Raw genomic sequence first — 27,785 nt, 5'->3', positions numbered from 1 at the left:
GTTACATCATATGATGTTATTTTCATTGAAGTATATATCAAAGTCCCAGCTCAATATTATCCTACTGAGCCGGCCCTTGGGGGCTACACATTGCTGTTCAAAGTTTACAAAGATTATATTTACAAAGTCCCTGCTCATTAATGCATAATGACCCGGTCCTTGGGGGCTACACTGGTTGAAATTTTACGAGCATAAGGCAATTACAAGTCCCAGGTTGCTGCAAGCATGACAACCCGGTACTTGGGGGCTACATATGTGGAATATCTTAAGTTATCACTATGTTCTCTTAAGACTTGGGGGCTACAGGTATTATGCATATAAAGAGGGAACATCTTCAAAATTCTCAGCTTTGAGTAAATCAGGAAGATCAATTACATGACCCGGTGTCAACAACAATTATGACTCGACATCATCAGTCTTTTATAACCCGGAGATTTTGGAAATTATAACTCGGCAAGATCTACATCTTTAAGCCGGTTGAAAATCAGATGAGTATATCAAGACCTATATTTTTTAAGCCGGCGCTTTGGAAGCCGACTCAAATGGATTATTTGTTTACAATATTTCTTCTACAAGCAAATTGATTGTGAAGCTGGTCTATTGACCCGGATTTTCTAGAAGAAGGAAATGACAAGGACTTAAGGATGTTCAGGTGCCGGTTTACAAGAATTCTTAACCCGGAGCACAACCTGTCAAATTTGTTCTTGTGTTTATTTTGCAGCATAAGTTTACCATGGATAAATCCAAGCTAAACTTGGGGGCTAATGTCGGGGATATACCCCGCAGTGTAACCTGGCCGGAACTATAACCCAGCCGGACTTGGCGACTCACTAATGACCCGCCCTGACTGGACGACACACTAAGTGACTCGCCCGATCCTGGCGACTTATGGGTGACCTGGCAAGCGGATCAGAGGAGCAACAAGACCCGGGGGCCCAGGAGGCTCAAGGCCCAGAAGGTCGGCTTACGTTATGATAGGCCGGCTTAAGAGGAAAGGCGTGAGGAATATCTCCCTTACAAGGAATCAAGACCCGGACTTGTATCCGGCTTGTAGTACAAGATAGGCTAGTCCTAATCCTATTTGGACTCCACATGTAACCCGCCCCTCTAACTTATATAAGGAGGGGCAGGGCTCCCCAAAGAGGGACAAGAAACAAGAAACAATATCTAGGGCTAGACAGAGAGAGGAGAGCCGGCTTACGGTGACTCCCTCATGGGCATAATGAGACCTAGCCTCAAACAGCATGTAGGGCTATTCCGGATGATGTTTCCCGGGGCCCGAAGCTGTCTAAATCCTTGTCTTGTGTGTTGCGTCTCTCATCCCGATCAACCCCTCTCAAGCTACCGCATAGATGCATTGGCCTCGCGACTAAGTCCTGACACTAAGGACATCTGCCGTGTTAATTCCACGACAAACATGGTCACGTACGTAGCGTGCCGCGGGCAGAATGCTGGCCAGCGTTTCAACAAGTGTCGGAATCACAATGTAAGTACAGTCTATCTGAACAGATCTAAGCGGTTTTGCTGATGTTTATTCCGTCAATGTCTCATGAGGTATGGTTTCTTGCTATTTCATGCCAGCCATCGGGGGGTGGATGCGATTTCTATAGGTGGGAGGAAGGGTATGCGGCGCATCTTCAGAGTCTTGGAGAAGAAGCCCTTCCAGTGGGTCAAATCGGGGGAGGTCAGATGCAGGGAGGGCAGGTGGCTGGAGTTCAAGTTGGTCAGGAGCTGCACGGTCATCCGGGGCAGCAGAACGGAGCGACAGAGGCGTCGCAGGCTGCATCATTTGCAAGTGCAGTCGCAGGATACATGTTGGCGGTGGCTCGGTGGCTGGTCGTCAGGGCGGCATCATCGTCGATGCTGCGTTGATAAATCTTGTGGTTTCCGTAGCGAATCTAGTGATTGACGTGGCCATTCTGCTGTTGCTGGTGGCGGATGTCGCCATGCGTGTGCTGAATTAGGCGGTGCGGCGGAGTTGACAGTGAGCCAGACCGGGGGGGGGGGGTAACTAGTGTTAAGTGATATGTTAACTAAGCTCGTCCGTACGTATGTAGGTGACGCTTCGTGGAGGTTAGTGTTGAGTGCCCCTGTAACCATGTAGCGCCAACGATGGATTTGGTGGTGACACTTTTGGTGGTGGAAAAGTCATGCATTTGTTGTAACGGGGCATCCAAATATTATGAATGAAGTAACTTTCATTGTGGTTCCATGTTTATGTGCGATAAAATATATCTCTTCAGTAGCTTTTTACACATATTTGTTATATAATTTAGCGGTCAGATTACATCACGGGTGACCAAGTTCAAGGGGCGACAATTTATGGGTGAAGGGAGGACGCGTTTTTGCAGAGCTAGCGTGCATGCCTGAAACGTGGCTGGTCTGAAGCCTTCCAGTAGGTTTTAAGTGGAAAAGCCCATGCCCGTGCATATCGTGGGCCGACCTGTTTATCCGGTGGCCCCTGGGTTGAGCCGAGCCCTTGTATGTCTGTTCTAACCACATTTCAAGGGTTATCCATTTGCGGGAGGCACAGGCGGAGATGCAAGTCCAAAGCAAGGCAACCAGATCTGGATGTCGTCGGCGAGGGGTTGGCGCCGGCGGCGGTGGAAGGCTCGGATCTACTCCGGTGCAGTTTCTAGTGTCGTTGCCGTGCGTGTATACGCTGGTTAGTTTTTAGAACTTTGCAAGTTTTTGTTCCTTTTGTTGTGCGTGTGGGGGAGTTGGGGGGAGGGGGCGATGGGAGGTTGTTGTTCATGGTGGCGGTGGTGGGTGGGGATGGGTTTATGTTCTTACTTTGCATGCGAGGAGGGGTTCTAAAAGTGTGATTCTGCTGCAATAATACAGATGGATCAAGAAGACGAGAACCAGGGGTTGTCTGATGGAGTGGAGTGTGAGCAGGAGTTTGAGGTGAGCTTGTCGGAGAGCGAGGGGCGGGGCCATTCACCAGAAGGTCAGCCGGTTATTACTTCTCGGCTGTCAGTTAAGCATGTTGTGGAGACAGTTGCAAAATTCGATGAGTACGAAAGATGGCTTGTATCTGAAATTGGATTCGGTGGAATTCTGAAGCTCCCAATGCATGCGAAGCTGGATCTGAAAATGAGTGCTTGGGTCATGAGGAAGGTAAATGCTCGGCGGTGTGTAATTGAAATTGACGAAGACAAGAAGATAGGTTTTACAGCCGAAGATTTCCACAAGGTGTTTGGTATACCGTGTGGGAATCGAGATGTGTGTGGTAGGGACGCACAGATTGCGGATGGGGCAATCCATTTCATCAAGCGGACGATTGGGATGGAGGGTTCAGTAGCTGGGAACTTGAAAGTGGCTGAAAGCTTTGTAAACAGAGATATATCTGAAGACTCGAGCAACATAGAGAGGGATTGTTTTCAAATTGCATTAGTAATATTTGTGATGGGCTATTTGGTAGCATCGTGCACAAAGCATGTTTCGATGACGATTGATTTCTGGGGTGCTTTGGCTAATCCTGAATTGATATCCCAATTCAACTGGTGTGAGTATGCTATCCAGAAGCTGATGTCAGCGGTTCTGAAGGTGCAGAGTGATTTTGAAAGCAAAGCAGGAACGGTTCACTTGTTTGGATGTCATGTTTTCTTCCAGGTGCGCAGAGTTCATGCAATCATTTCTTTATTTGTCACACGATAGCATACCTGGATGCATCATATGTTCTTGATTTTTAATTGTATCTTTACGCTAAATGCATGGACAGATATTCTTGCTGGACAACATTGAGCTTGGGATGTTCAACATGCCACACTTTGTATTGCCCCATGTGCAGCGGTTTGAGCAGAAAATACTTGGTCAGATGATCATAATGGCGTATGGCATGAAACATGGGAAGATGAGTTATGTCCCAGCAGGGGTATGCTGTCACGCCCAAGATGCGACCCTATCCTAAAGGAACTCGAAGGTCCCACTAAGGATAGAAGCGCATCTTGAAGACGCTTTTGCAAGATGGATATCATTACATCAACATTACATAATAGATGGGGATACATACAAAAGGCATACAATGCCACACGAGTACGACATCATCATACATAAGATCAACATCCGACTACGGATGAAACACAAACAGAAGCTCAAACGACATCCACCCTGCTAGCCCAGGCTGCCGACCTGGAACCTATCCCCTGATCGAAGAAGAAGCTGAAGAAGAACTCCAAGACAAGCAAACATCGCTCTCGCATCATGATCATCGCATAACATGTACCTGCAACTGTTGTTGTAGTAATCTGTGAGCCACGAGGACTCAGCAATCCCATTACCATGGGTATCAAGACTAGCAAAGCTTAATGGGAAAGGAAGGGGTAAAGTGGTGAGGTTGCAGCAGCGACTAAGCATGATATGGTGGCTAACATACGCAAATAAGAGCGAGAAGAGAGCAAATGGAACGGTCGTGAAGCTAGCAATGATCAAGAAGTGATCCTGAACTCCTACTTACGTCAAACATAACCCAAAACAGTGTTCACTTCCCAGACTCCGCCGAAAAGAGACCATCACGGCTACACACACGGTTGATGCGTTTTAATTCGGATCTGGTGCCAAGTTTTCTACAACCGGACATTAACAAATTCCCATCTGCCGCATAACCGCGGGCACGGCTTTCGAAAGTTTATACCCTGCAGGGGTGTCCCAACTTAGCCCATGATAAGCTCTCGCGATCAACGAAGGATATACCTTCTCCCAGGAAGACCCGATCAGACTCGGAATCCCAGTTTACAAGACATTTCGACAATGGTAAAACAAGACCAGCAAGACCGCCCGATGCGCCGACAATCCCGATAGGAGCTGCACATATCTCGTTCTCAGGGCAACACCGGATGAGCAATCCGTACAACTAAAACCAGACCTCAAGTTTCCCTGAGGGGGCGCTGCAAAGGGCTCTAGTTCGGACCAGCACTTAGAGAAGCACTGGCCCGGGGGGGCTATAATAAAGATGACCCTTGGGTTAATTACTCCCAAGGGAAAAGTAGGTGGTGGTGAGGCAAATGGTAAAACCAATGTTGGGCCTTGCTGGAGGAGTTTTATTCAAAGCGAACTGTCGAGGGGGTCCCATAAATCACCCAACCACGTTAGGGACGCAAAATCCGGGAACATAATACCGATATGACGGAAACTAGGGCAGCAAGAGTGGAACAAAACACCAGGCATAAGGCCGAGCCTTCCACCCTTTACCAAGTATATAGATGCATTAATTAAAAAAGAGATACTGTGATATCCCAACATAATCCTGTCCACCATGGAGCAATCTTCAACTTCACCTGCAACTAACAACGCTATAAGAGGGGCTGAGCAAAGCGGTAACATAGCCAAGCAACGGTTTGCGAGGAAGGGTGAAAAAGGTTAGAGGTTCATGGCAATTGGGAGGCTTGATAAACAGGTGATAGGTAGCGCAGCATAGCGATAGAACGAAGCAACTAGCATAGCAATGATAGTAGTGAGATCCAGGGTAGCGATCATCTTGCCTGAAATCCCGCAAGGAAGAAGAACGAGTCCACGAAGAAGATGAAGCCACGAAGACGAACCAAGCGTAGACGAACAAATCCTCACGGTCGCAACGAAACAGGAACTATTGAGCAGAAGCACACAACATGGTAAACACACCACACATATACAAGATATGATGCTCAACCAAGTATGATGCATGACAAAGCTACATGGAGCTACTCATGGCAAGAGATGATTCAAACAAGAGCAACACATCAAGGCAAGTTTAAATGAGGCCAGAAACAACATATAACAATTCCGGTAAGTCCTCATATGCAAATTTCGAAATTGGTCCAGATCTGAATAAACCTTATGTTCAATTTGTTAAACAGCAAGTTAAGATGCACCAAGATGTTCTACACGAGATTCTTGTCAAATTACATATAAAGTTCATTTAATTCGGAGCTACGGCCTAGAAGATATGAGCAAAAGAAGTTAAACATGGAATTGATGCAAAATGGGGGTCCCGAACTATGCGTCTAGGCGGATGGTAACAGGAGACAAGGGACACGATGTTTTTACCCAGGTTCGGGCCCTCTCGATGGAGGTAAAACCCTACTCCTACTTGATTAATATTAATGATATGGGTAGTACAAGAGTAGATCTACCACGAGATCGGAGTGGCTAAACCCTAGAAGCTAGCCTATGGTATGATTGTTGTTTGTGCTACGGACTAAAACTCTCCGGTTTATATAGACACCGGAGAGGGCTAGGGTTACACAGAGTCGGTTACAATGGGAGGAGATCTTCATATCGTATCGCCAAGCTTGCCTTCCACGCCAAGGAAAGTCCCATCCGGACACGGGACGAAGTCTTCAATCTTGTATCTTCATAATCCGGGAGTCCGGCCAAAGGTCTTAGTCCGGCCATCCGGACACCCCCTAATCCAGGACTCCCTCAGTAGCCCCTGAACCAGGCTTCAATAACGACGAGTCCGGCGCGCAAGTTGTCTTCGGCATTGCAAGGCAGGTTCCTCCTCCGAATATTCCGTAGAAGATGTTGAACACCAGGGTAGTGTCCGCTCTGCAAAATGTTCCACATTCCACCGTAGAGAGAATGATATTTGCATCAATCGAATCTGCTGACGTATTCCGCGGCGTGACATCATGCCACGGCCAGGCTTTTATTCATTTTACCGTTCCACCTCAGCGCGTTTAGCGAGGCGGTTTTTCTTGGCATATCTTGTCAAAGCAGAGATCGTGTCCCCTTATTCCGGGATTCTCATCAATACGGGCGTGGGTAACCCAACCGTGACTTAGGTATGACTCCCTAATTGAAAGCGGGTCTCAAACGGTTACGGGGAGGGCTCTTGGTATTCACCTCCTTTATAAAGGAACCAAGGCCCAGCTCCCTTGTTCTCAAACCAATCAAATCCGCCCCTCACTTCGAGTTCCAACACCCATAGCTCTAGTTTTAGGCGCTTCGGACCTTCGAAGATGTCCGGCTCCGATCTTCAAGGCCGGTGGATGCCTTCCTCCATTACGGAAGAAGATGTGCGAAAGCTAAGAGATGCCAGGTATCTAACCGGCAAAATCTCGCATAGACTGCCTACTCAAGGGCAAGTTGTTCCCGCTCCCCAGCCCGGTGAAAGCGTGGTGTTCGCATCTCACTTCCTTCGGGGGCTAGGCTTCCCGATCGATCCCTTTGTGAGGGGGCTTATGTTTTACTACGGGCTGGAGTTCCACGACCTAGCTCCGGAGTCCATCCTCCAGATCTCATCATTCATTGTCGTGTGCGAGGCCTTCCTCCATATCACCCCCCACTTCGGATTGTGGCTAAAAACTTTCAAAGTGGAACCGAAAATGATCGAGGGGCAGCACACTGACTGTGGAGGGGCTATAATAAGCAAGATGGATGACACTCCATGGCCCGAAGGCTCTTTTCAAGAGGAGCTCGGCTTATGGCAACGGGACTGGTTTTACATCACAGCCCCTAGGGGCACCACATGGGTGGCACCACCTACTTTTCGCTTGGGTCCCCCACCACGGCTGGCGTCATGGGTTAACGAAGGACTTATCTGGGGGCCGCCCAAAGACGTGCCCTTGCTACAGGGCCGTATTCGAGATCTTCTAGAAAGAGACGTCAATTTGACCATAGTGGCGCAAGTCATGGTGATTCGCTGCACACTGCCCTGCAAACGTCGACCTCTCCGCCTATGGGAGTTCAATCCGGAGGGACCACGAGTCCTACAACATTTCATGGGAATGACACCCATGGAGATGTACAAATTGTTCTTCGGATCACAAGCAAGGTGTCCGGATTCGTCCGAGGACGCAGGTCTGGGCTGCAATCGCCCGGATGCTAAAGTAAGTAGCCCCGTATTTGAATACACCATCCATATTTTTATCAAATCTACTCTTTAGCAGAGTTGTCCCCTGAACAGGAGTGGATAGCGAAGGCAAAGCTTATCAGGTGTCCAGCCCTCCTGCCCGAGACCGTGCCGAATCCCATGCTAACCAGGATGCTGGAGGCCGCGCCGTTGGCGGAAGGCGAAGGGGGGAACCAAGGAGCTACCGCCTCCACGAAGGAGGCCATTAGGAAGGGAAGAATCGAAAATTCTCCCGACCAGGGAAAGAAAAGGACTGCCTCTGAAGACCCGAAGGTGATAACCTCAAAACGGGGAAAGAAATCTTCGCCAGAGGGTTCGGCACCGGAGAACGCCACAGCCGAATTGCCCCCTAAAGGGGACCCGCTCTCCCCCGAGACGTAAGTGAAGGGAGGGGTTCCATAATGAATCACACTCATGTTTTATTCCTGAGGAAAATAACCGAAACATTATTTTGCAGTTCGGATCTCAACCCTTCTCAGCAGAGCTCATCTTCAGGGGATCTTCGTCCAGAGATGATAGAGAGCGAAACGCCTCCCCTTGTTCCACCATCTCATGAGGCTGGCGACCCCGAGGTATCGTCCCGGAGGGTTTTTTCAAGTCCGGACCCTGGAAAAGGTCGTCAAACTAGTCCGGCACCCTCTTGCGCGTCGGTGAAGGGGCTGAAGGATCTGCTTGGTAGGGCGTCCATCTCAGAAGAACACCGTATGTTGATGGATACGGTGATTGGAAGGATTTCATCCGTGGAAAGCGGATTGTACGAGGCTGCCAGGAGTTTAGTAACAGGCTTTGAGGTATGTAAAAAGGTGTAGCCGCATATTAAATGTGCCCTGTATGAATAATAGCCCCTGAGACTTTGTGTGTCATCACGAGTGACAGCGCACAGAGGATCATAACCCCAGGTATAATAAGTCGCCTATTCTATGAAGGTGGCGAGGCATTCGGTGGCTAGCCGGACTGATGAATCTGCCGAACTAAAGCGGCAACTTGACGTAGCAGATGCCGACATCGCGCTTGTAAATAAGCGGCTAGACGAGGCTCAAGGTATGTTCAAAACACACCCAGTAATAGGAGCTTGATGCTCAGGCCTTATATATATATATATATATATATATATATATATATATTATGTAGATGGTGCTGCTGCCGTGGAGAACCTTCGTGCGGAACTTGCCCGAGCCAAGGAGCAAGCAAGGAAAAGTGATGCGGCTTCCGTTAAAGCGGCTCAAGAGCTAAGAGCCGAACAGGCTGCTCACTGCCAGAGCAAGAAGTAAATAGCCGAGATGGCCATAAAATTGAAGGATGCTACCGACCGCTGTAAATTTCTTGAACAAGAAGGTAGGGCGGCTCAGAAGGACCTTGAAAAGATCACTGCCGAAGCCAAGGATACTTGCTCTGCCATGAGAGCGATGAAGGAGGAGTTGCGTCAGGCCGGAGATATCACGGCTGGAAAGCCTTATATGCTGCGGATGAAGTTCAGAGACCCCAAGTATGTTCCATTAGACCGGTAGTGGAGTGCGGAAAACGCTTATCTGGATTTGGCTGCAAGTGCGGCAGACGCGACCGAACACTTCCGCAGCCGAGGTGACCATGAATTGGAAGAGCTTTTTTGGTCGCAGTACCACAATCCAGAACGCCCACTGTCAGTATCCGACCGTTTAGCCGCCTGGGCGGAGCTGAACAGATTATCCGGACTCGCCATGAGGTATGTTGCGAGTCGTCTGTGGCCGGAGAAGCCGGAGCCGAAGAGTTATTTTGGCTTGGTGCAGCAGTTCCTTGGTTCGGTGCTGCATGCTGATGCAATGAAGAGGTCGGCGTGCATAGAGGGCGCACAGATGGCTCTTGCCCGTGTCAAAACATACTGGGCAGATATGAAGGCCAGTATTGTTGCATCCCAGCATTCGGACGAAAGCCGAGTACCTGCCAAGCACTATTTTGAGGAAGTTCTTCCTGGCGCTCGTATAATAGAGTCGCAGTGCTCGAAGAATGTTGTGTTCGAATAGCTTATACTATTTGTAAAACGAATTTTGTTTTTATGAAAAAGCTTTGTTATACTTGTGCTTGCAAGAATCATGATGCCTCATGTGCGGCCGTTTAATGTAAATATTTGTATATAACCTGAAAGATGGCAGTCGTTGGCTTCAGCCCCCACGCATAGAATGCGGGGGTGTTCACAAAAAGGCACCTTTTCACACTTAATCCAATGTCTTGGTCCTACAAAGGAGGTGGTGGCGCGGCGAACTAGGCAACCGGACTATAATGCTTTATCACTTTCACTTAGCCATAGGAGTTTGACAGTGGGGCTACTGAATAGCCCCTAGGGGCACCGCGCTCGCCCGAATTCGGGGCACGAGTGTGCCTGACCGGGAAGCGGCCCTTCGTTAATGCGGGGGAATCCTAAAGATTCCAAAAGTCATCGAGTGGTTGACCAGTCTCTCACTATATCATGACAGTCAGTTTTAGGATTTCTCTACTGAGGTGCTCACCTGGCCGAACCGGGGCACAATCGCAGTAGTTCTCCTGGTGCCGCGGTAGCCGATATAATAGAACGTAAGGTAGCAAAACACAGGAGCCGGGCAAACCCAACATTTGACCAAAGACATGATTCGGAGCTGATGCATATAGGGCCAAACCCGCGACGCCGAACACTCCCTAAGGTATTCGGTCTTTATGAAGACGGGCCAAAATAGAGCCCTTGGTAAAAAAGCCCCTGGTGTCCAGGTATGTGCAAAGATTCTGGCGTGGCCACATGCCAAGACGCCAGCCTCCTCCTCGGCTATAGAGAAAACTGGGGGATGTTATCAACAAGAGACAGTAAAAAAGGTTTACGCAGGGTCTTAATCTGAAAAGAATCCTTGAAACGGGTCCCTGTTGCACGTCTGCGCCTGTGTCTCCGTTGTGTCGTATCCTGGACGGGCGTAGCACGATGTTCGTCTGCGAAAGAGAGGAACTTAATAAAAATAAGCGTGCAAGAAATCTATATCGAAATAAATAAAACATAGTTGGAGTAGGAGGTGGGTCGTATTGTCTCCGGGCGTGAGCACACGGAGCCCCTTGCACGGGGGTATGCGGTTATTAAGCATGTTGACGCCGGACTCGTCTAGCCGTGTCCGGGATAGTAGGGCTGGATTTGTGGGCGGCTGTCTAGGCAGCCGCACCCTTGCCCGTACTTTGGGGGTCAATTTATGTTCCCCTGTAATGAAATGGTTCCCTTTGGGCCGGGCATTTTGAGTGTAAGGGATGCGTAATGTGGTATTGCGTTAAAGCGGGCGAAAGCTTCACGTCCCAGTAGCGCTTGATAGCGACTTACGAATGGGGCGATGTGGAATGTTAGCTTTTCGCTTCGGAAGTTGTCAGGTGATCCGAACGTGACTTCTAACGTAAGGGAACCCATACTTGGGGTATCCGGGCCTGGCGTTACTCCTTGGAAGGAAGTGTTGCCGAGGTGGATTATAACTGGGTTTACCCTCAGTTTGTGGACTATGTCCTGATATAACAGGTTCAAGTCGTTGCCGCCATCCATAAGGGCGTTTGTAAATTGGAGTCCGTTAATAATTGTATTTACGACCAAGGCAGTCCAGCCTGCATTCTAGTCTCCTCTGGAGTAATCCTGATGATCGAAGGTGATTGGTTGTAACAACCAGTGGGGTTGCTCCTTCGGGGCTGGCTGTACGGCGCGTGTCTTCGTAGGTGCCATTCTGCTCTTCCCTTTTGTCACATGAAGTAGATTTACTGTCTTGACTTCTTGTGGGAACTTCTTTTGTTCTCTGGTGTTCTGCTTGTGGGGTGCATCGTCATCTTCGCTTGGTGTGTTGAGCCCCTTGTGTTCGGCGTTGAGCTTGCCGGACTGCTTAAAGACCCAACAATCTCTGTGGCTATGGTTTGCAGGTCTCCCCGGAGTGCTGTGGATTTGACATATTTTGTCCAAAATTTTGTTGAGGTTGGATAGCTCATCCCTATCGTCTTTGGGGGGCAGCTTTTTCTGATTTTGCCGAGAGCTTTTGAATCCGGCATTTACTGCCGTGCTCATCGGGTTGTTGTCCTTTATCCGACGCGGTTCTTTGTTACGGTGCGGCTTCCCATTCCCATCTCTGGGTTCGGACGTATTCGGGTCGCTGGTGCTGCTTCTCGCCAACCAGCTATCCTCTCCTGCACAAAAGCGGGTCATGAGGCTTGTTAACGCGGCCATTGTTCGCGGCTTTTCTTGGCCGAGGTGTCTGGCGAGCCATTCGTCTCGGACGCTATGCTTGAAAGCTGCTAGGGCCTCTGCGTCCGGACAGTCGACTATCTGATTCTTTTTTATAAGGAATCTGTTCCAAAGTTTCCGGGCTGACTCTCCGGGCTACTGAGTTATATGACTCAGATCATCTATATCCGGGGGTCGGACATAGGTCCCTTGAAAATTTGCCCGGAAAGCATCCTCAAGCACTTCCCAACTTCCCATGGTGTTTTCGGGAAGGCTTTTAAGCCAATGTCGGGCTGGCCCTTTGAGCTTAAGGGGTAAGTATTTTATGGCGTGGAGGTCGTCTCCTCTGGCCATGTGTATGTGGAGGATGTAGTCCTCGATCCAGACTCCAGGGTCTGTTGTTCTGTTGTATGCTTCTATGTTCACTGGCTTGAATCCGGCTGGGAATTCATGGTCCAGCACCTCATCGGTAAAACCTAGGGGGTGTGCGGCGCCCCTGTATTTAGGCGTGCCGCGGTGTTCGAGTATTTTTTGCATTGCATCACTCACTGGAGCTTGCTTTCTTGGCCTATACATGGATCTAGTTGGGCCAGTTTTCTGATGCGAATTCTTGGACGGATCGCGCGCCATATTGAGTGTGGCGTCCTTTGATGCGTGAGATTGATCGTAGGGTCGTCTATCCGACCTTGTGGCTTCCTTATTTTTTGACTGTGGGGGCTTTATGGCCTCTTCATCAAATTCTGGTAGTAGTTTCCGCTTCGGATAGCTCTTTGTGTGGCGACTACTGCCGTACTTGTGTGCGGTATTGAGTACTTTGCCCCATCTGATCCTAAGTGCATCTTCCGCTGTCTTGAGCCTCCACTTCTGCTTTCTCAGGCTACGTGCAGTGGCAAAGAGCCTTTGGTGGAGGTTCTGATGTTCCAGCAATTTGTCTGGCGTGAGGTCGTCCAGGTTATTATCTTTCCCGGGGATTGGTTGTTCGGATTGTCCGCCCTGTTTGGACGGATGCTCAACGGCATGTTCGCCGTCCGTTGATTCACCCTGCTCTATGGCTAGGTCTTTGTCAAGGTGGGGCTTGGCCTTGCGCTTACGCCGCCGCTTTGATTGTTTTTCGGGGGAGCGATCCCTGGCCGCATCATTTTGGTCCTCGTTGTCGTTACTGTTGTATGTGTCCACCATGCATACATCGTATGATGAGGTGGCTTTCTGGCGCCCTATAGGTGCTGGTTCCTGATCGTCTCCTTTATCGGCGTCCATACCGTCGATATCTTCGGAGTCGAAATCGAGCATGTCGGTTAGATCGTCGACAGTGGCTATCAAGTGGGTGGTGGGTGGGTTTCGAACTTCGTCATCCGCATCCCAACCGCCCCGACCGTAGTCCGGCCGGGGTTCTTTCGACAAAGAGAGAGACTTTAGCGAATTTAGGATATCGCCAAAGGGCGAGTGCTGGAAGGCGTCCGCGGCGGTGAACTCCATGATCGGAGCCCAATCGGGTTCGATCGAAAGGGGTGCAGAATATTCAGAGTCCGGAACGGAGTCCGGCACCTTGGAGTCACGGGCCTTGCAAAGGACTAGGCTGGTACTCGGCTCTATCGCCACAGAGATTGTGGCTCCTGGGGTGGCGTCCAACCGCCCGTCCCTTGCTAGCGCAGTCGGCACCGAGCTAATGGTCGGAGTGAACGCCTGAGCGGCACTCTGGTCGCTGTCCGGCGGCAGAGCTAGATCATGTCCATCGAGACAGTGCGGCGCGCCCGGTCGTGGCTCGAATCCGTCGAAGATCAAGTCCCCGTGGATGTCGGCCGTGTAGTTTAAGCTTTCAAGCCTGACCTGATGGTCAGGGGCGTAGCTTTTGATCTGCTCCAGATGGCCAAACGAGTTGGCCCGCAGTGCGAAGCCGCCGAATACGAAGATCTGTCCGGGGAGAAAAGTCTCATCCCGGACCGCATCGCGATTAACGAGCGAAGAAGCCATCGGGCCTAAGGGCGATGACACAGAGGAACTCTCAATGAAAGCACCAATGTCGATGTCAAAACCGGCGGATCTCGGGTAGGGGGTCCCGAACTGTGCATCTAGGCGGATGGTAACAGGAGACAAGGGACACGATGTTTTTACCCAGGTTCGGGCCCTCTCGATGGAGGTAAAACTCTACTCCTGCTTGATTAATATTAATGATATGGGTAGTACAAGAGTAGATCTACCACGAGATCGGAGTGGCTAAACCCTAGAAGCTAGCCTATGGTATGATTGTTGTTCGTACTACGGACTAAAACTCTCCGATTTATATTGACACCGGAGAGGGTAGGGTTACACAGAGTCAGTTACAATGGGAGGAGATCTTCATATCGCATCGCCAAGCTTGCCTTCCATGCCAAGGAAAGTCCCATCCGGACACGGAACGGAGTCTTCAATCTTGTATCTTCATAATCCGGGAGTCCGGCCAAAGGTCTTAGTCCGGCCATCCGGACACCCCCTAATCCACGACTCCCTCAATGCTCAACCAAGTATGATGCATGACAAAGCTACATGGAGCTACTCATGGCAAGAGATGATGCAAACAAGAGCAACACATCAAGGCAAGTTTAAATGAGGCCGGAAACAACATATAACAATTCCGGTAAGTCCGCATATGCAAATTTCGAAATTGGTCCAGATCTGAATAAACCTTATGTTCAAGTTGTTAAACAGCAAGTTAAGATGCACCAAGATGTTCTACACGAGATTCTAGTCAAATTACATATAAAGTTCATTTAATTCGGAGCTACGGCCTAGAAGATATGAGCAAAACAAGTTAAACATGGAATTGATGCAAAATGCATACAAACATCAAGCAAACACCTCAAGACAAGGATGCAACATGACAATATGAAGCTACATGCAAAATCAAGCAAGTTTCATATAGAGCACACTCAAAACTGAGCAACGGTTCAACACATACACTATACAAGTTTAAAGGACAAGCTGTCTAAAACAGCAACTAGGCATATTGCAAGCATCAAAACAACATGCTACAGCACCCCAACATGAGAACAAAAGGCATGGTCATGATGTCCAGGAAAAGCATAACAAAACATGAACACTAATCTATCTCTAGAAATCACTAGAACATGCTCAACAACACATGGCAAGATTGCAAATAATAACAGTTTCAGACTTTGCAGAAATAACATCAGGTTGCAATGTTTAGAGCTATCAAACAACATATTACAGAATCTTATCATGGCAAACAAAGGCATGGACTTAACCTACTTCTTGCATAGAACAAAAGTCCTTTACTGACCATGAGCCATAAGGGCACAGAAACTATGGTGGCACCCATGTAAACATGGCAAATGATATGACAGATACAAACATGGCAGAAACAACGATAAGTAGGCATGTTGGTGAGCTTGTACCACTCACCACATAGCATTAAAGGGCATGAAAAGGAAACAAACAATAAGAAGACATGTTTTTAAAGCTAAGCATGTCAAGAGCAAGTTCATAGGGTGCATGGATCACTCATAAAACACATGGCAAAAACTGAACTTAATGTCAACAGGCTGACAACAACATTATTTAGCAAATTTGAAGCAAGATAACAACAAGCTACAGCAGGCTATAAATGCAACCAGGGGCATGGATGGATAGAGCATGACGTGTGGAAAAAAACAACCTTAGTGAACATCTCCAGATTATGCATTTAATGACTTGTAGCAGCAGGTTTACATAGCATCACAAAATAACAGATTCGGCCTAGCAAAATAGTAACAGCAAGTACACTACTTCACGAGCTCGATTCACTCACCACAAGTCATTGCATGACAAGATAAGCATAGCATCAGCAAGAAGACATGTTTATGAAACTAACCAAGGCAAGAACAAGTTCATAGCATGCAAGGACCAACTACAACAACCTTGGCAAAATTGAATAACATGTAAACAATCTGCCAGGAAACATTTTATAGCAAAAGTAGAGCAAGAAAATGACATGCTAGACTACTCCATAATTGCAAACAGGGGCATAAATGGATATATAATAACCATATGTTCAAAATATCTCAAAATAAGCTTGGATCTCTCTGTAGCATCAAGTTTACATGACATAAAAATAACAGCAGAACAGGGACTGAAATCAGCAACATCACGAAGCCTAGTTTGCATGCTTGTTCTAGTCACCACATTGATCACAAAAATACATGGCATAAACCCCTGTAAAGATGGCATGATGTAGCACAAAACACATGTAGACATCAACCTCATAGGATGCACACATCAAACATGGCAAAAATGACAAATGAACATGTTCTGTTAACAGACAGCAGACAACATCATATGGCACTCTTGCAACGATGATTCAGGCATCAAGATGGACTCAAATGAACATGATGCAATGGAACGAAATGAAGAGCATCTCTCAATGACCATTTTGGTATATTACACGCACAAAATGGAGCAGTATGCAACAAGTTATGATGCGATGAACAGGTTAACATAATGCAAAATATTTCGGGGCTTAGACGAATTATCACCTCCGAAACTGGATCTAGGGTTTCGGGCATGCGGATCGAGGCGGCGGCTCTGGTCAACGGCGACGAGGGAGATGGCGAGGAGGCCGGGGACGGCCAGCGGAGGGGCGCTCCGGCCGGATCCGGCGCGGCGGCGACGGAGGGCGCTGGAGGCGCCGGCGGAGGGGCCAGGCGGGTTGACCCGGGCCCCAGATGGGCTCAGGCGGGCCGCGGATGGGCCTGCAGGGCTAGCGGCGGCGTGCGGTGGGAGGCAGCGGTGGGGGTGACGTGGCAGCGTGGGATTGGACGGGGGCGACGGTGCGGACGTGTCCGGCGGCGGGAGGAGCAGGGCTAGGGTTTGGACTGCGAAAATAGACGGGGAGGACGTTTTTATAGCTAGAGGGGGCTAGGAGACTCCAAATGAGGCACGGTTTTTGCCCACACGATCGTGATCGAACGACCAAGAGCATGGAGGGGAGTTTGCTGGGTTTTGGGCCACTTTGGAGGGATGTTGGGCTGCAAGAGAAAAGTGGGGTTTCGGGCTACGCGGTTAACCGTTGGAGTATCGAACGACCTCCAAATGGCACGAAACTTGACAGGCGGTCTACCGGTGCTATACCAAGGCTGCTTGGCAAACCTTGGGCCATTCCGAGAAAGTTTAACACCCGCACATGAAAAGAGGCAAAAGGGGGCGCCGGGGAACATAGGAGCGCCGGATTGCAAAACGGACAACGGGGAAAAAGCTCGGATGCATGAGACGAACACGTATGCAAAATGAAATGCACATGATGACATGGCAAAATGCAACACGCAAGCAAATGACATGGCAACAACGACGAATAACTGGCGGACACCTGGCGCAACGAATCCGGGGCGTTACAATACTCCTCCACTAATAAGAGATCTCATCCCGAGATCTTAGGACCGAGACGGAAGGGAAAAGGGATGAGGTGAAACAAGAACTCAAGAGAAGAAGCCAAGAATCAAGAGCACTCGAGAAGAAGCCAAGAATCGAGAGCACTCGAGAAGAAGAGAGGAACGACGAGAATAACCATATAAAACTCAAGGAATCAGATAGACTCTGAAGCCACTCCGGTTAGAATGAGATAAGAAACGAATAAGACTGAAATGATTTAGGTAGCACACCGACTGAAAATGGAAGGAATAGAACCCGGGCTTGAGAGGACGGAATGATACTTGATGAGTGGAACAACACCAAACCTCTGGAAGAATTAAAAGAATTGAATGAAAAGAACTTAGAAGGAAGGATTGAACGAATTTGAATATCTGAGAAGAACGAAGAAATGCAAAACTCCACTTCAGAAGAAAATGAAGAATTAATTGCACTTCTAAAAGCAAAAGGAAAGATAATTGAGCTCCTTCGATAAGAATCTTGATGAACACTAGAAAAATTAATTAAATCATGAAGAACCACCATGAAGAACTCCGGTAAGCAAAAGGATAATGAGATAGAAATGAAGGATGAAAAAGAAATAAGATAAAAGCCTTGCGAAGATTTAGGTGGAGGATCCGACGAAATGACCGAGGAAATTTGAACTCCGGAAAAGAAAATATGAAAACACTTGGAACTAGAATTTATTCATCAAGAACAAACTCCGAAGGAAGGGATTAATCACCTTAAGGAAATAAGAATAAGATTTATTGTATGCTTATCCTTCATCAAATTAAATTGATGACAAGCAAAGGATTTTTCATACCACTTATTCTTCTTGAAAAGGATTAAGGGGGGGTATAGCACAAAACTTGAGAAAGTCTTCATGAACCACCGGTAGGATTGAAAAGAACGAATGAATTAAAATGATAACCAAAGAAAAAGAATCTTGAACGAACCACCGTAAGAAATCAAAATTGATTGACGAAAGAGAATGAATCTCCGGGAAGAATTAGAAGAATAAATATGATTGAGGGGATTTAGATACAAGAGAACACAAAGAACTCAATCTGGTTAAAAGCACTTGAATGAAACACCGGGATAAATATAGAACGATAGCTGGAATGATGGCCTCCGGTGAAAAGAAACGGGAAAACAACTTCTGACATACTCCGGATGGGTAAGAAAAGAATATCTGACAAATGGAATAATCCTAGAGGATAACATGAAGCTAGAACCACGAATCTTCAAGAGAACAGACCAAGATTTAAGAGAAATCCTTCTTCGGTCTTCAAATGACGATGAGAAACACCACCAAAATTACTGAGATACTCTGGGAGAATGAAAAACCGAAAGGTTGAGCCAACAATGAAAAGAATTTGAAAGCGATCTTGGAGATGGCATCTGACTGATGAAATTCATTCTTATGTCAAACTCTGAAAAGAATTTGGAATAACTCTGGGAAATTAGAACAGTCAGGTAAGATCCTGGAAAAAGACCTGTGGGTTAGGGCCCACTAAAGAGATAACACCGTTGAAAAGGATTGTTGAAAAGATAGATGAGGCACCGGAACAATTAAAATATTTGAATGAGGTGACAACCTCGAATCAATTGGAACACAGACGAATCTCCTGAGATGTCTTGAACACTCCGGAAGGATAAACTGGCGAGAGATGAACGAGCAGGGAAAACACTTGATCCAAGGAAAAGAATGTGATCAACCCGAAAAACTTGAATTTAGTGCACCGGAAAAAAGAAAGGGATGAAGAATGACGAACAAGACGAGAATTCACAGGTTGAAACAATTGAGGGAAGATTCAAGAGGATCCACACGAATGAAAATTGATGTTCGAAAGAGACTCAAGCTCTGGGAAGAAGAGGGTGGGAGGGTGGGAAAACAAAGGCAACTTGGAAGGGGGAGCCGACGAATGTCTTGAAGAGAAAACACCGGTTGAAATCATTGAGGAGAGAGAGCAAAGACTTCGCACGAGTAGGATGGATACTCGATTACGGACTCCAGATTCGAGAAGAAGAAGGGTGGGCGGGTGGGAAAAGAAAACAACTAAGGATGGGGAAACAACTTCGTTGAGAGCGAACTGAGGATTGAACTTGGCAAAGACGAAGAGGCTCCAGTCAACTTGACGAGAAATGCACCCGATGAAAAGAGAAGAGGACCAACGACCGGAAAACCAACTGCGTGAACCTAAAGAAAAATTTGAATGGGAAGAGGAGTAATTTGTCAGGACCCCGATCCTAAGTCATACCGATCTAGCATGTAACACATCATATCACTTTGCGGCCTCACGCACGGTATTCCCACGGGTGCCACCTTACCTGGCCCGGGACCGTTTGCGCTTTTTGGCTCACGTATATGATAGTGCCGCTAGCATCCATATGACAAAGAACCCGGGCTGACATGGCTAGTCGTGAACCCAAAGTGGAACTAACTTACAGGGATAGGCATACATGACCCAACAACGAACGTGTCGGTCATCAGCGAGTGAATCCAGGATGTAGCACTGGGCTAGCAGGACTCCGGTGAACCGGGCTGTAGCGGGCTAACAGGACTCCAGAATTCATCGCGTGACATTTCCCCGAGGGGACAGACACAGGAACGAAGAAGGACACATGCCGGCCAGCCTAAGTGTTCCGGAGCAGTAGCAAGCTACCATGGCTCAGTGGAAACACTAGGAGACATTTCCCGGTAAGAGAGGCTACTAAGGATAAACAACTAGATAGTCAGATCCCACACATACCAAGCATTTCAATAACATACACACAATATGTTCGATATGTGCAAATACAACATGGCATCACAACATGACTCTACAACTCAAGTATTTTATTCAATAGGCTCCGAGGAGCGAGATATTACAATCATGGGTCTCATGACCCAACAATCAGAGCATACAAGTCAAGCACATGCGGAAGCTTAACATGTCTGAGTACAGACATCTACAAATGAAAAAGGCTGAGAAGCCTGACTATCTACCAGATCCTGCCGAGGGCACAAGATCGTAGCTGAGGTAACAAGCTAAACGTCGAAGTCCACGCGGTACTACTAGCGAGACTGAAGTCTCTCTGCAAAAACATAAATTAAGCAACGTGAGTACAAATGTACCCAGCAAGACTTACATCAGATCTAACTACATATGCATCATTATCAACAAAGGGGGTGGTGGGGTTTAACTGCAGCAAGCCAGCTTTGACTCGGTGGCTAACCTGAACTACGACTGCAAGTAACTCTTTTGAGGTGGCGCACACGAGTCCACATATTCACCATATCAATACACCACTATGGATCCGCTCACGTCTCCCTACGAGAACGCCATCCATAGCACTCACGCTTATCTTGCGTATTTTAGAGTATCCACTTTCACTTGTCTATGAACTGTACAGGCAACCCAGAAGTCCTTTACCGCAGACACGGCTATTCGAATAGATCATATTAACCCTGCAGGGGTGTACTTCTTCACACACGCTCTCACCACTTACCGCTGTTTACACGACATGTACTCGGCAACCTTCAAGCGAAAGCCCAGCAAGGGTGTCGGCCACGACCTGACTAACCACACAAGTCTCTCATCCAGGTTTATCGCCTATTCGGGTTCCATCCGCAAGGAGATCCGGCCGGGGTGTCGCTCACGGCCCCAAACGATGTGTGCAGGGTTCCCAAGCCCACCTCGACGGGTGGATCTATGCTTGGTACACCGTGCCATGGTGCCTAGTCTGTCCCAAGCCCACCTGTATCGGGTGCCACTTGGTAGACTACTAACACAACCTACAAACACCAGAAACTAGTTGCAACTCCTGGACAGAGATCATGTTGATTAATAAGTCGAGAGGGGTCGAGTTACCGGAACCCAATGTGTGGTAGTAACTGTTCATGGATCACAAACACAGAACTCAGTTCCTGAGGACGGCTGCAATGAGACAACCCACCATGTACTCCTACATGGCCTCTCACCGCTACCTTTACCAAAACGTGTTCACACACTTAGCTCTCAACAGTAGGACATGTTCACACACCTCCGATTCATCCCCGATGAATCAGACCTAACACAACTCTAAGCAATAGCAGGCATGACAACAAGCATGAATGAGTAGGCACATCAGGGCTCAAACAACTCCTACTCATGCTAGTGGGTTTCATCTATTTACTGTGGCAATGACAGGTCATGCAGAGGATAAAGGGGTTCAACTACCACAGCAAATAATAGTTGTATCGTTGTTGTCCTAATGCAGTGAAATAGAGCAGGAGCGAGAGAGTGGGATTGTATCGGAATGAACAAGGGGGTTTTGCTTGCCTGGCACTTCTGAAGATAGTATAGTTCTTCATCGGTGTCATCGAACTCATCGTCGGAACGTCGTCTACTGAGAGGGGGCAAATACCGGCAAACAAGGGAGAACACAATCAATGCAATGCAACAATATGATGCATGAATGTGACATGGCATGGTTTGTGCTAATGCAACTAAACCAGATTAAGTGAAGTTGATTTGAATCCAAGATTCAAATTCAAATCCACATGTGGTTATTTAAATGCCATTTAATTGAATTGACCTAAACAGTAGTTATAAGTTGTTCTAACATGCATGAAAATTGTACAGATGGATAGATTGGATTTTTCTGATCATTTTTCATATATAAATTATTTGATTTGGAGCTACGGTTGAATTTCTATGAATTTTAGAAGTTTAGGACATTTTCTGGAATTTCCTGAATTAAAAAAAATCTAGAAAATACATATTGCGTCAGCATGACATCACCCTGATGTTAGCAGGTCAACTAGGCGCCTCTAGGTCAAACCTGACCAGTGGGGTCCACTGGTCAGTGACTGGGGCTAGTTAGCGACACTGACAGGTGGGCCAGGTCAACGGCCATGTCAGCTGGGTCAACTCTGACGCGTGGGTCCCGCTGAGTTAATCTAAACTAAACAGGAAATAGAACCCAGGGTTAATTAGGGCGTGGGGCCCATGTGTCAACGACACGGAACACTAACTAAACATGATTAGTACCTAAACTAATCGTGCCACGTCAGCAAGTGACGCCGACGACCACGGTGACGGCGAGACCTTGCCGGAGTTGCTCGGGACGGCGCTACAGCCCGCGGCTGGTCGCGCTGAGGGCACCAGGAGGGAGCCCATGCTCCCGCGCATCTAGGGGCGCACGCAGCTGGGCACAGGGAGGCTGGGGTCGACGGCGGCGACCACAACCGCGGTGGCCGGAGTTCGGACCTCAGCGAGAACGGTGTTGCAGCGCACGGCAGGAACAACGGGTGGGTGCTATGGACTCCTGACAGTGTGCTGAGCATGTTGTAGTGCTCGGTTGCGGTCATAGCTAGCTCTGGCCGCCGTGGCGATGAGGCCTGACGGCGGCGAGCTTCGGAGCTCAAGGGGACGGCAACTACAGGATGCTAGGGACGACGGGGCAAGGGGGAATCGGGTCAGCGGCTCACCGCGGAGCTGCAGGGATGGTTAGCGGGCTCGGGGACGTCCGGTAGCTCTTGAATCGACGACGAGGATCCACGGCGGTCGCCGATGGAAACGGCGATGCTGGCGACGTTGTGGCGCGTCCGTAGTTCCATGGCTTGGTGGAGAGGATGAGGAAGACGTCCCGGAGCTCTTGGACAGGTCAGGGGAGCAAGGGGGTGGCTGTGGCTGCGGTAAACGGCGTCGGCGGCGACGAGCTCGCTCGGTTGCGCTCGTGTTCTTGTGGGAGAGAGGGGAAAATGGGCGAGGGTGAGAGGGTTGGGCACGCGGCGTGCGTGGCGTCGCTAGAAGGGCCGGAAGCCCCTCAGTGGCAAGCAGGAGGTGGCCAGGGGCAGCGCGCAGGCGACAGGCAGCAGCCTGCCTGCTCTGGCAAGAGGAGGAAGATGACAAGGAACCCCTGGTGGGCTGGGCTGGGCTGCTACAGTAGAAGGCCAGGTAAGTGGGCTGCCAAGTGAGCGCCAGGTAAGTTCTCTCTCTCTCTCTCTCTGGTTTCTGTTTTTCTATTTTGTTTCTCTGTTTTGGTTTAGTAATAATGCTAAACCATTTCATAAAATCCTGGAAATAATTATGGGTGCTTTCTGAATTATTCCAGTGACCCTCAACAATTTCCAACATTTTTGGAGCATCTAAAATATATATAGCATTTAAATAGCCCCAATTCAAATATGTTTGGATTAATTCAAAGTCCAAATATGTACTGCAAAAATGTGAACCATTTTTGGTAGATGCTTCCACCTTGATCCAGAAATGATGAACATTTTTAAAGGGCATTTTGAAATCATTGAAAAATATTTTGGTTGAACCTATTTGAATTCCTTTTGATGCAAGGGTTTGCACAATCCCCATTTCAACTTTCAAAGAAATTTAGACATGATGCAAGCAAGATGCAATCACTAGGCAGCACCAGAAGCTAGGGATGTCACATAATTCAAAATACCAACGTCAAGATTCCTCACCAGAGCGACGAAGGGGCAGAGGAGTAAAAAGAATTCCTACTCTCCGATATAACTAGACTCCGAAAATAGTTTTTTTCTAGACTCAACAACGGCCAAACTACACGATCAATCAAGGGGGCTCCTAGGGTCGGTCGAGGCTCTGGTACCAACTTGTCACGCCCAAGATGCGACCCTATCCTAAAGGAACTCGAAGGTCCCACCAAGGATAGAAGCACATCTTGAAGACGCTTTTGCAAGATGGATATCATTACATCAACATTACATAATAGATGGGGATACATACAAAAGGCATACAATGCCACACGAGTACAACATCATCATACATAAGATCAACATCCGACTACGGATGAAACACAAACAGAAGCTCAAACGACATCCACCCTGCTAGCCCAGGCTGCCGACCTGGAACCTATCCCCTGGTCGAAGAAGAAGCTGAAGAAGAACTCCAAGACAAGCAAACATCGCTCTCGCGTCATGATCATCGCATAACCTGTACCTACAACTGTTGTTGTAGTAATCTGTGAGCCACGAGGACTCAGCAATCCCATTACCATGGGTATCAAGACTAGCAAAGCTTAATGGGAAAGGAAGGGGTAAAGTGGTGAGGTTGCAGGAGCGACTAAGCATGATATGGTGGCTAACATACGCAAATAAGAGCGAGAAGAGAGAAAATGGAACGGTCGTGAAGCTAGCAATGATCAAGAAGTGATCCTGAACTCCTACTTACGTCAAACATAACCCAAAACCGTGTTCACTTCCCGGACTCCGCTGAAAAGAGACCATCACGGCTACACACACGGTTGATGCGTTTTAATTCGGATCTGGTGTCAAGTTTTCTACAACCGGACATTAACAAATTCCCATCTGCCGCATAACCGCGGGCACGGCTTTCGAAAGTTTATACCCTGCAGGGGTGTCCCAACTTAGTCCATGATAAGCTCTCGCGATCAACGAAGGATATACCTTCTCCCAGGAAGACCCGATTAGACTCGGAATCCCAGTTTACAAGACATTTCGACAATGGTAAAACAAGACCAGCAAGACCGCCTGATGCGCCGACAATCCCGATAGGAGCTGCACATATCTCGTTCTCAGGGCAACGCCGGATGAGCAATCCGTACAACTAAAACCAGACCTCAAGTTTCCCTGAGGGGGCGCTGCAAAGGGTTCTAGTTCGGACCAGCACTTAGTTCGGACCAGCACTTAGAGAAGCACTGCAAAGGGGCTATAATAAAGATGACCCTTGGGTTAATTACTCCCAAGGGAAAAGTAGGTGGTGGTGAGGCAAATGGTAAAACCAATGTTGGGCCTTGCTGGAGGAGTTTTATTCAAAGCGAACTATCGAGGGGGTCCCATAAATCACCCAACCACGTTAGGGACGCAAAATCCGGGAACATAATACCGATATGACGGAAACTAGGGCGGCAAGAGTGGAACAAAACACCAGGCATAAGGCCGAGCCTTCCACCCTTTACCAAGTATATAGATGCATTAATTAAAAAAGAGATATTGTGATATCCCAACATAATCCTGTCCACCATGGAGCAATCTTCAACTTCACCTGCAACTAACAACGCTATAAGAGGAGCTGAGCAAAGCGGTAACATAGCCAAGCAACGGTTTGCGAGGAAGGGTGAAAAAGGTTAGAGGTTCATGGCAATTGGGAGGCTTGATAAACAGGTGATAGGTAGCGCAGCATAGCGATAGAACGAAGCAACTAGCATAACAATGATAGTAGTGAGATCCAGGGTAGCGGTTGATGAAGTCATGTACCTGGGGTAGGGTCATGGACCTGTCCAAGGTACCCTCCCCCAGGACATCTTTAGAAGAAGCCGTCTTCCAGTCGACCTAGAGGGACTCCACTCGACGGACTGGAAGACACTCAACGAACTTTAAGACACTCGACCATGAAGACTCACTCGACCACCAGGAGTTCAAGATCTACTCTGTATCCAAACAGTCTGTAATTAAGTAGTCTTTATGGTCATGATGACACTTTATGTAAGGCATTACCAGTAACGCCAGGCCTTAATGTACTTTAAACCCTCCACTACGTGGGCTGGCTGGGGTCTTGGCATCCTCTATATAAGCCACCCCCCTCCACTGGCAGAAGGGTTCGCGCCCCTGTAACTCTCACGCATATAATCCAGTTGACCGCCTCCGGGCACCGAGACGTAGGGCTGTTACTTCCTCCGAGAAGGGCCTGAACTCGTAAAACACTTGCGTGAACAACTACTCCATAGCTAGGATCTTGCCTCTCCTTTAGTACCCCCTACACTACTGTCAGACTTAGAACCACGACAGTTGGCGCCCACCGTGGAGCAGGTGTCTTAGCGATTTATTGGAGAAGTTGCAATTTTTCCGATCGCCTTCGTCATGCTTTCAGGCGCAGTTTTGGTCGAGGGCCGCGAGATCCGTCTCGGCGCGCTCACGTTCATCGCCGACGACTCTGCCTGGCTTCAGGAGGCTCCGCTCGACGTCGACGCGCTCCCAGTCCGCGGAGCGATGCACTTTCGCGCGTGCGTCCGTGGTGTCCTCCTGCGGCAACCGTTGACCCAATATCGACCAGTTTTTGTGTCATCCTCCCTCCCAGCTTCCCGCCGACGCAAGCGCTCCGGTCGGTCGAGGCTTCAGCGGTGGGTGAGGCACGCGGTGGTTCGCCAGTCGACCGCCATCCAAGTCGCGGCAATAGACCCCGACGAATCTCTCTACGGCCTGTTCGACCTGTCGATTGGCTCCGCAGAGACTGCATCCGAGTGCGACAGCAGTGATCCAGCGGTGGAGGTCCTGATGGTTAATGGACCACACGGTCCCCCCGGCTTTTCTGGCGCTGAGGGAGGTAACGGCGGAGGCGATCCATCGCATCCCCATGAGGAATACCTTCCCGAGCTCCTCAATTCGCTGCAGAGGGAAGAACTTCGCCGTCGGAACATGGATGCCCTTCATACTCCTATCATTGGAGAAACCCTTGAGGCTCGCGCCTTGGAGGACGCGCGCTTGGCCAACCTGGCTGAGCGCACTCGACTGGAGAACCTTCAGCGAGCACTCGACGAGCGTGCGCGACAACGAGTCCCTGACTCCAGTCGATGTCAGCTCTTCCCACCTCCGACTCAAGTATACCGAACTCCGATTCAGAATTTAGCAGCTGCAGCCCGTATAGCAGAGTCAATTCAGCCTTCCCAGTCAGAGGCTGGTAGAGGCTTGATGCAGATCAGAGATTTGCTCCGGGCAGCAGGAGATCAGAATTCAGTTGTATCGCAGTCGCGGAACAGGATTCATAGCAGATCCATGGCAGCGAATACGGTCCAGTCAGCTCATAGCCCTAGATCGCCCCCGAGGCATAAAGGGTGTGGTGACCGGCACGATCAGTACAGGAACTATGAGCAGTATGATCACCGGTTAGATCGCAACGATCGACATCGAGCGCCCACTCCTCCTCCAAGGGGTGAATCTTATGTGCCTCGACAGCAGGATGATAGGCGCCAGCACAGTGGCGGACGAAGAATCCCAGTCGACCCCAGGGAACCAGGCTTTGATGCGAGATCCATCATCGTTCAAGGTCTGGTCGACCGGAATAGAGCTCACACAGAGGGGAACAACAGAGATGTGCCCACCAGCAGCCGAGTGCATGTCTCCGGACCAGAGTGTTTCAGCACGGCCATCCGAGCCGTAGTGATTCCTCTCAACTTCAGGTTGGCGACTGGAGTCAGCAAGTTCAACGGTGAGTCTAAGCCTGATACTTGGCTTGAAGACTACCGAGTGGCTGTCCAGATCGGCGGCGGAAATGACGAGGTGGTCATGAAGCATCTGCCTCTTATGTTGGAAGGGTCAGCCAGAGCATGGCTGAATTAGTTGACACCCAGCAGCATTTACACATGGGAGGACCTCTCCTGAGTGTTTGTCAGAACGTTCGAAGGAACGTGCAAGCGACCAGCAGGACTGAC

At 48.7% G+C, this 27,785-nt stretch overlaps 1 protein-coding gene across 1 annotated transcript in view; it reads left to right on the top strand.

Moving 5' to 3' along the window:
- The first annotated feature begins 2,844 nt into the window (after positions 1-2,844).
- LOC119279533 overlaps positions 2,845-27,785 on the top strand; it is a 39,813-nt gene continuing 14,872 nt past the window's right edge. The window contains exons 1-2 of the mRNA XM_037560747.1: positions 2,845-3,615; positions 3,725-3,877. Of these exons, the coding sequence (XP_037416644.1) occupies positions 2,845-3,615; positions 3,725-3,877 (924 nt within the window). The remainder of the gene's footprint in view (positions 3,616-3,724; positions 3,878-27,785) is intronic.

This window comes from Triticum dicoccoides, chromosome 3B (genome assembly GCF_002162155.2).
Source record: "Triticum dicoccoides isolate Atlit2015 ecotype Zavitan chromosome 3B, WEW_v2.0, whole genome shotgun sequence".
In the NCBI taxonomy this organism is placed as follows: Eukaryota; Viridiplantae; Streptophyta; class Magnoliopsida; order Poales; family Poaceae; genus Triticum; species Triticum dicoccoides.
This window is presented reverse-complemented; position numbering and strand designations above follow the sequence as displayed.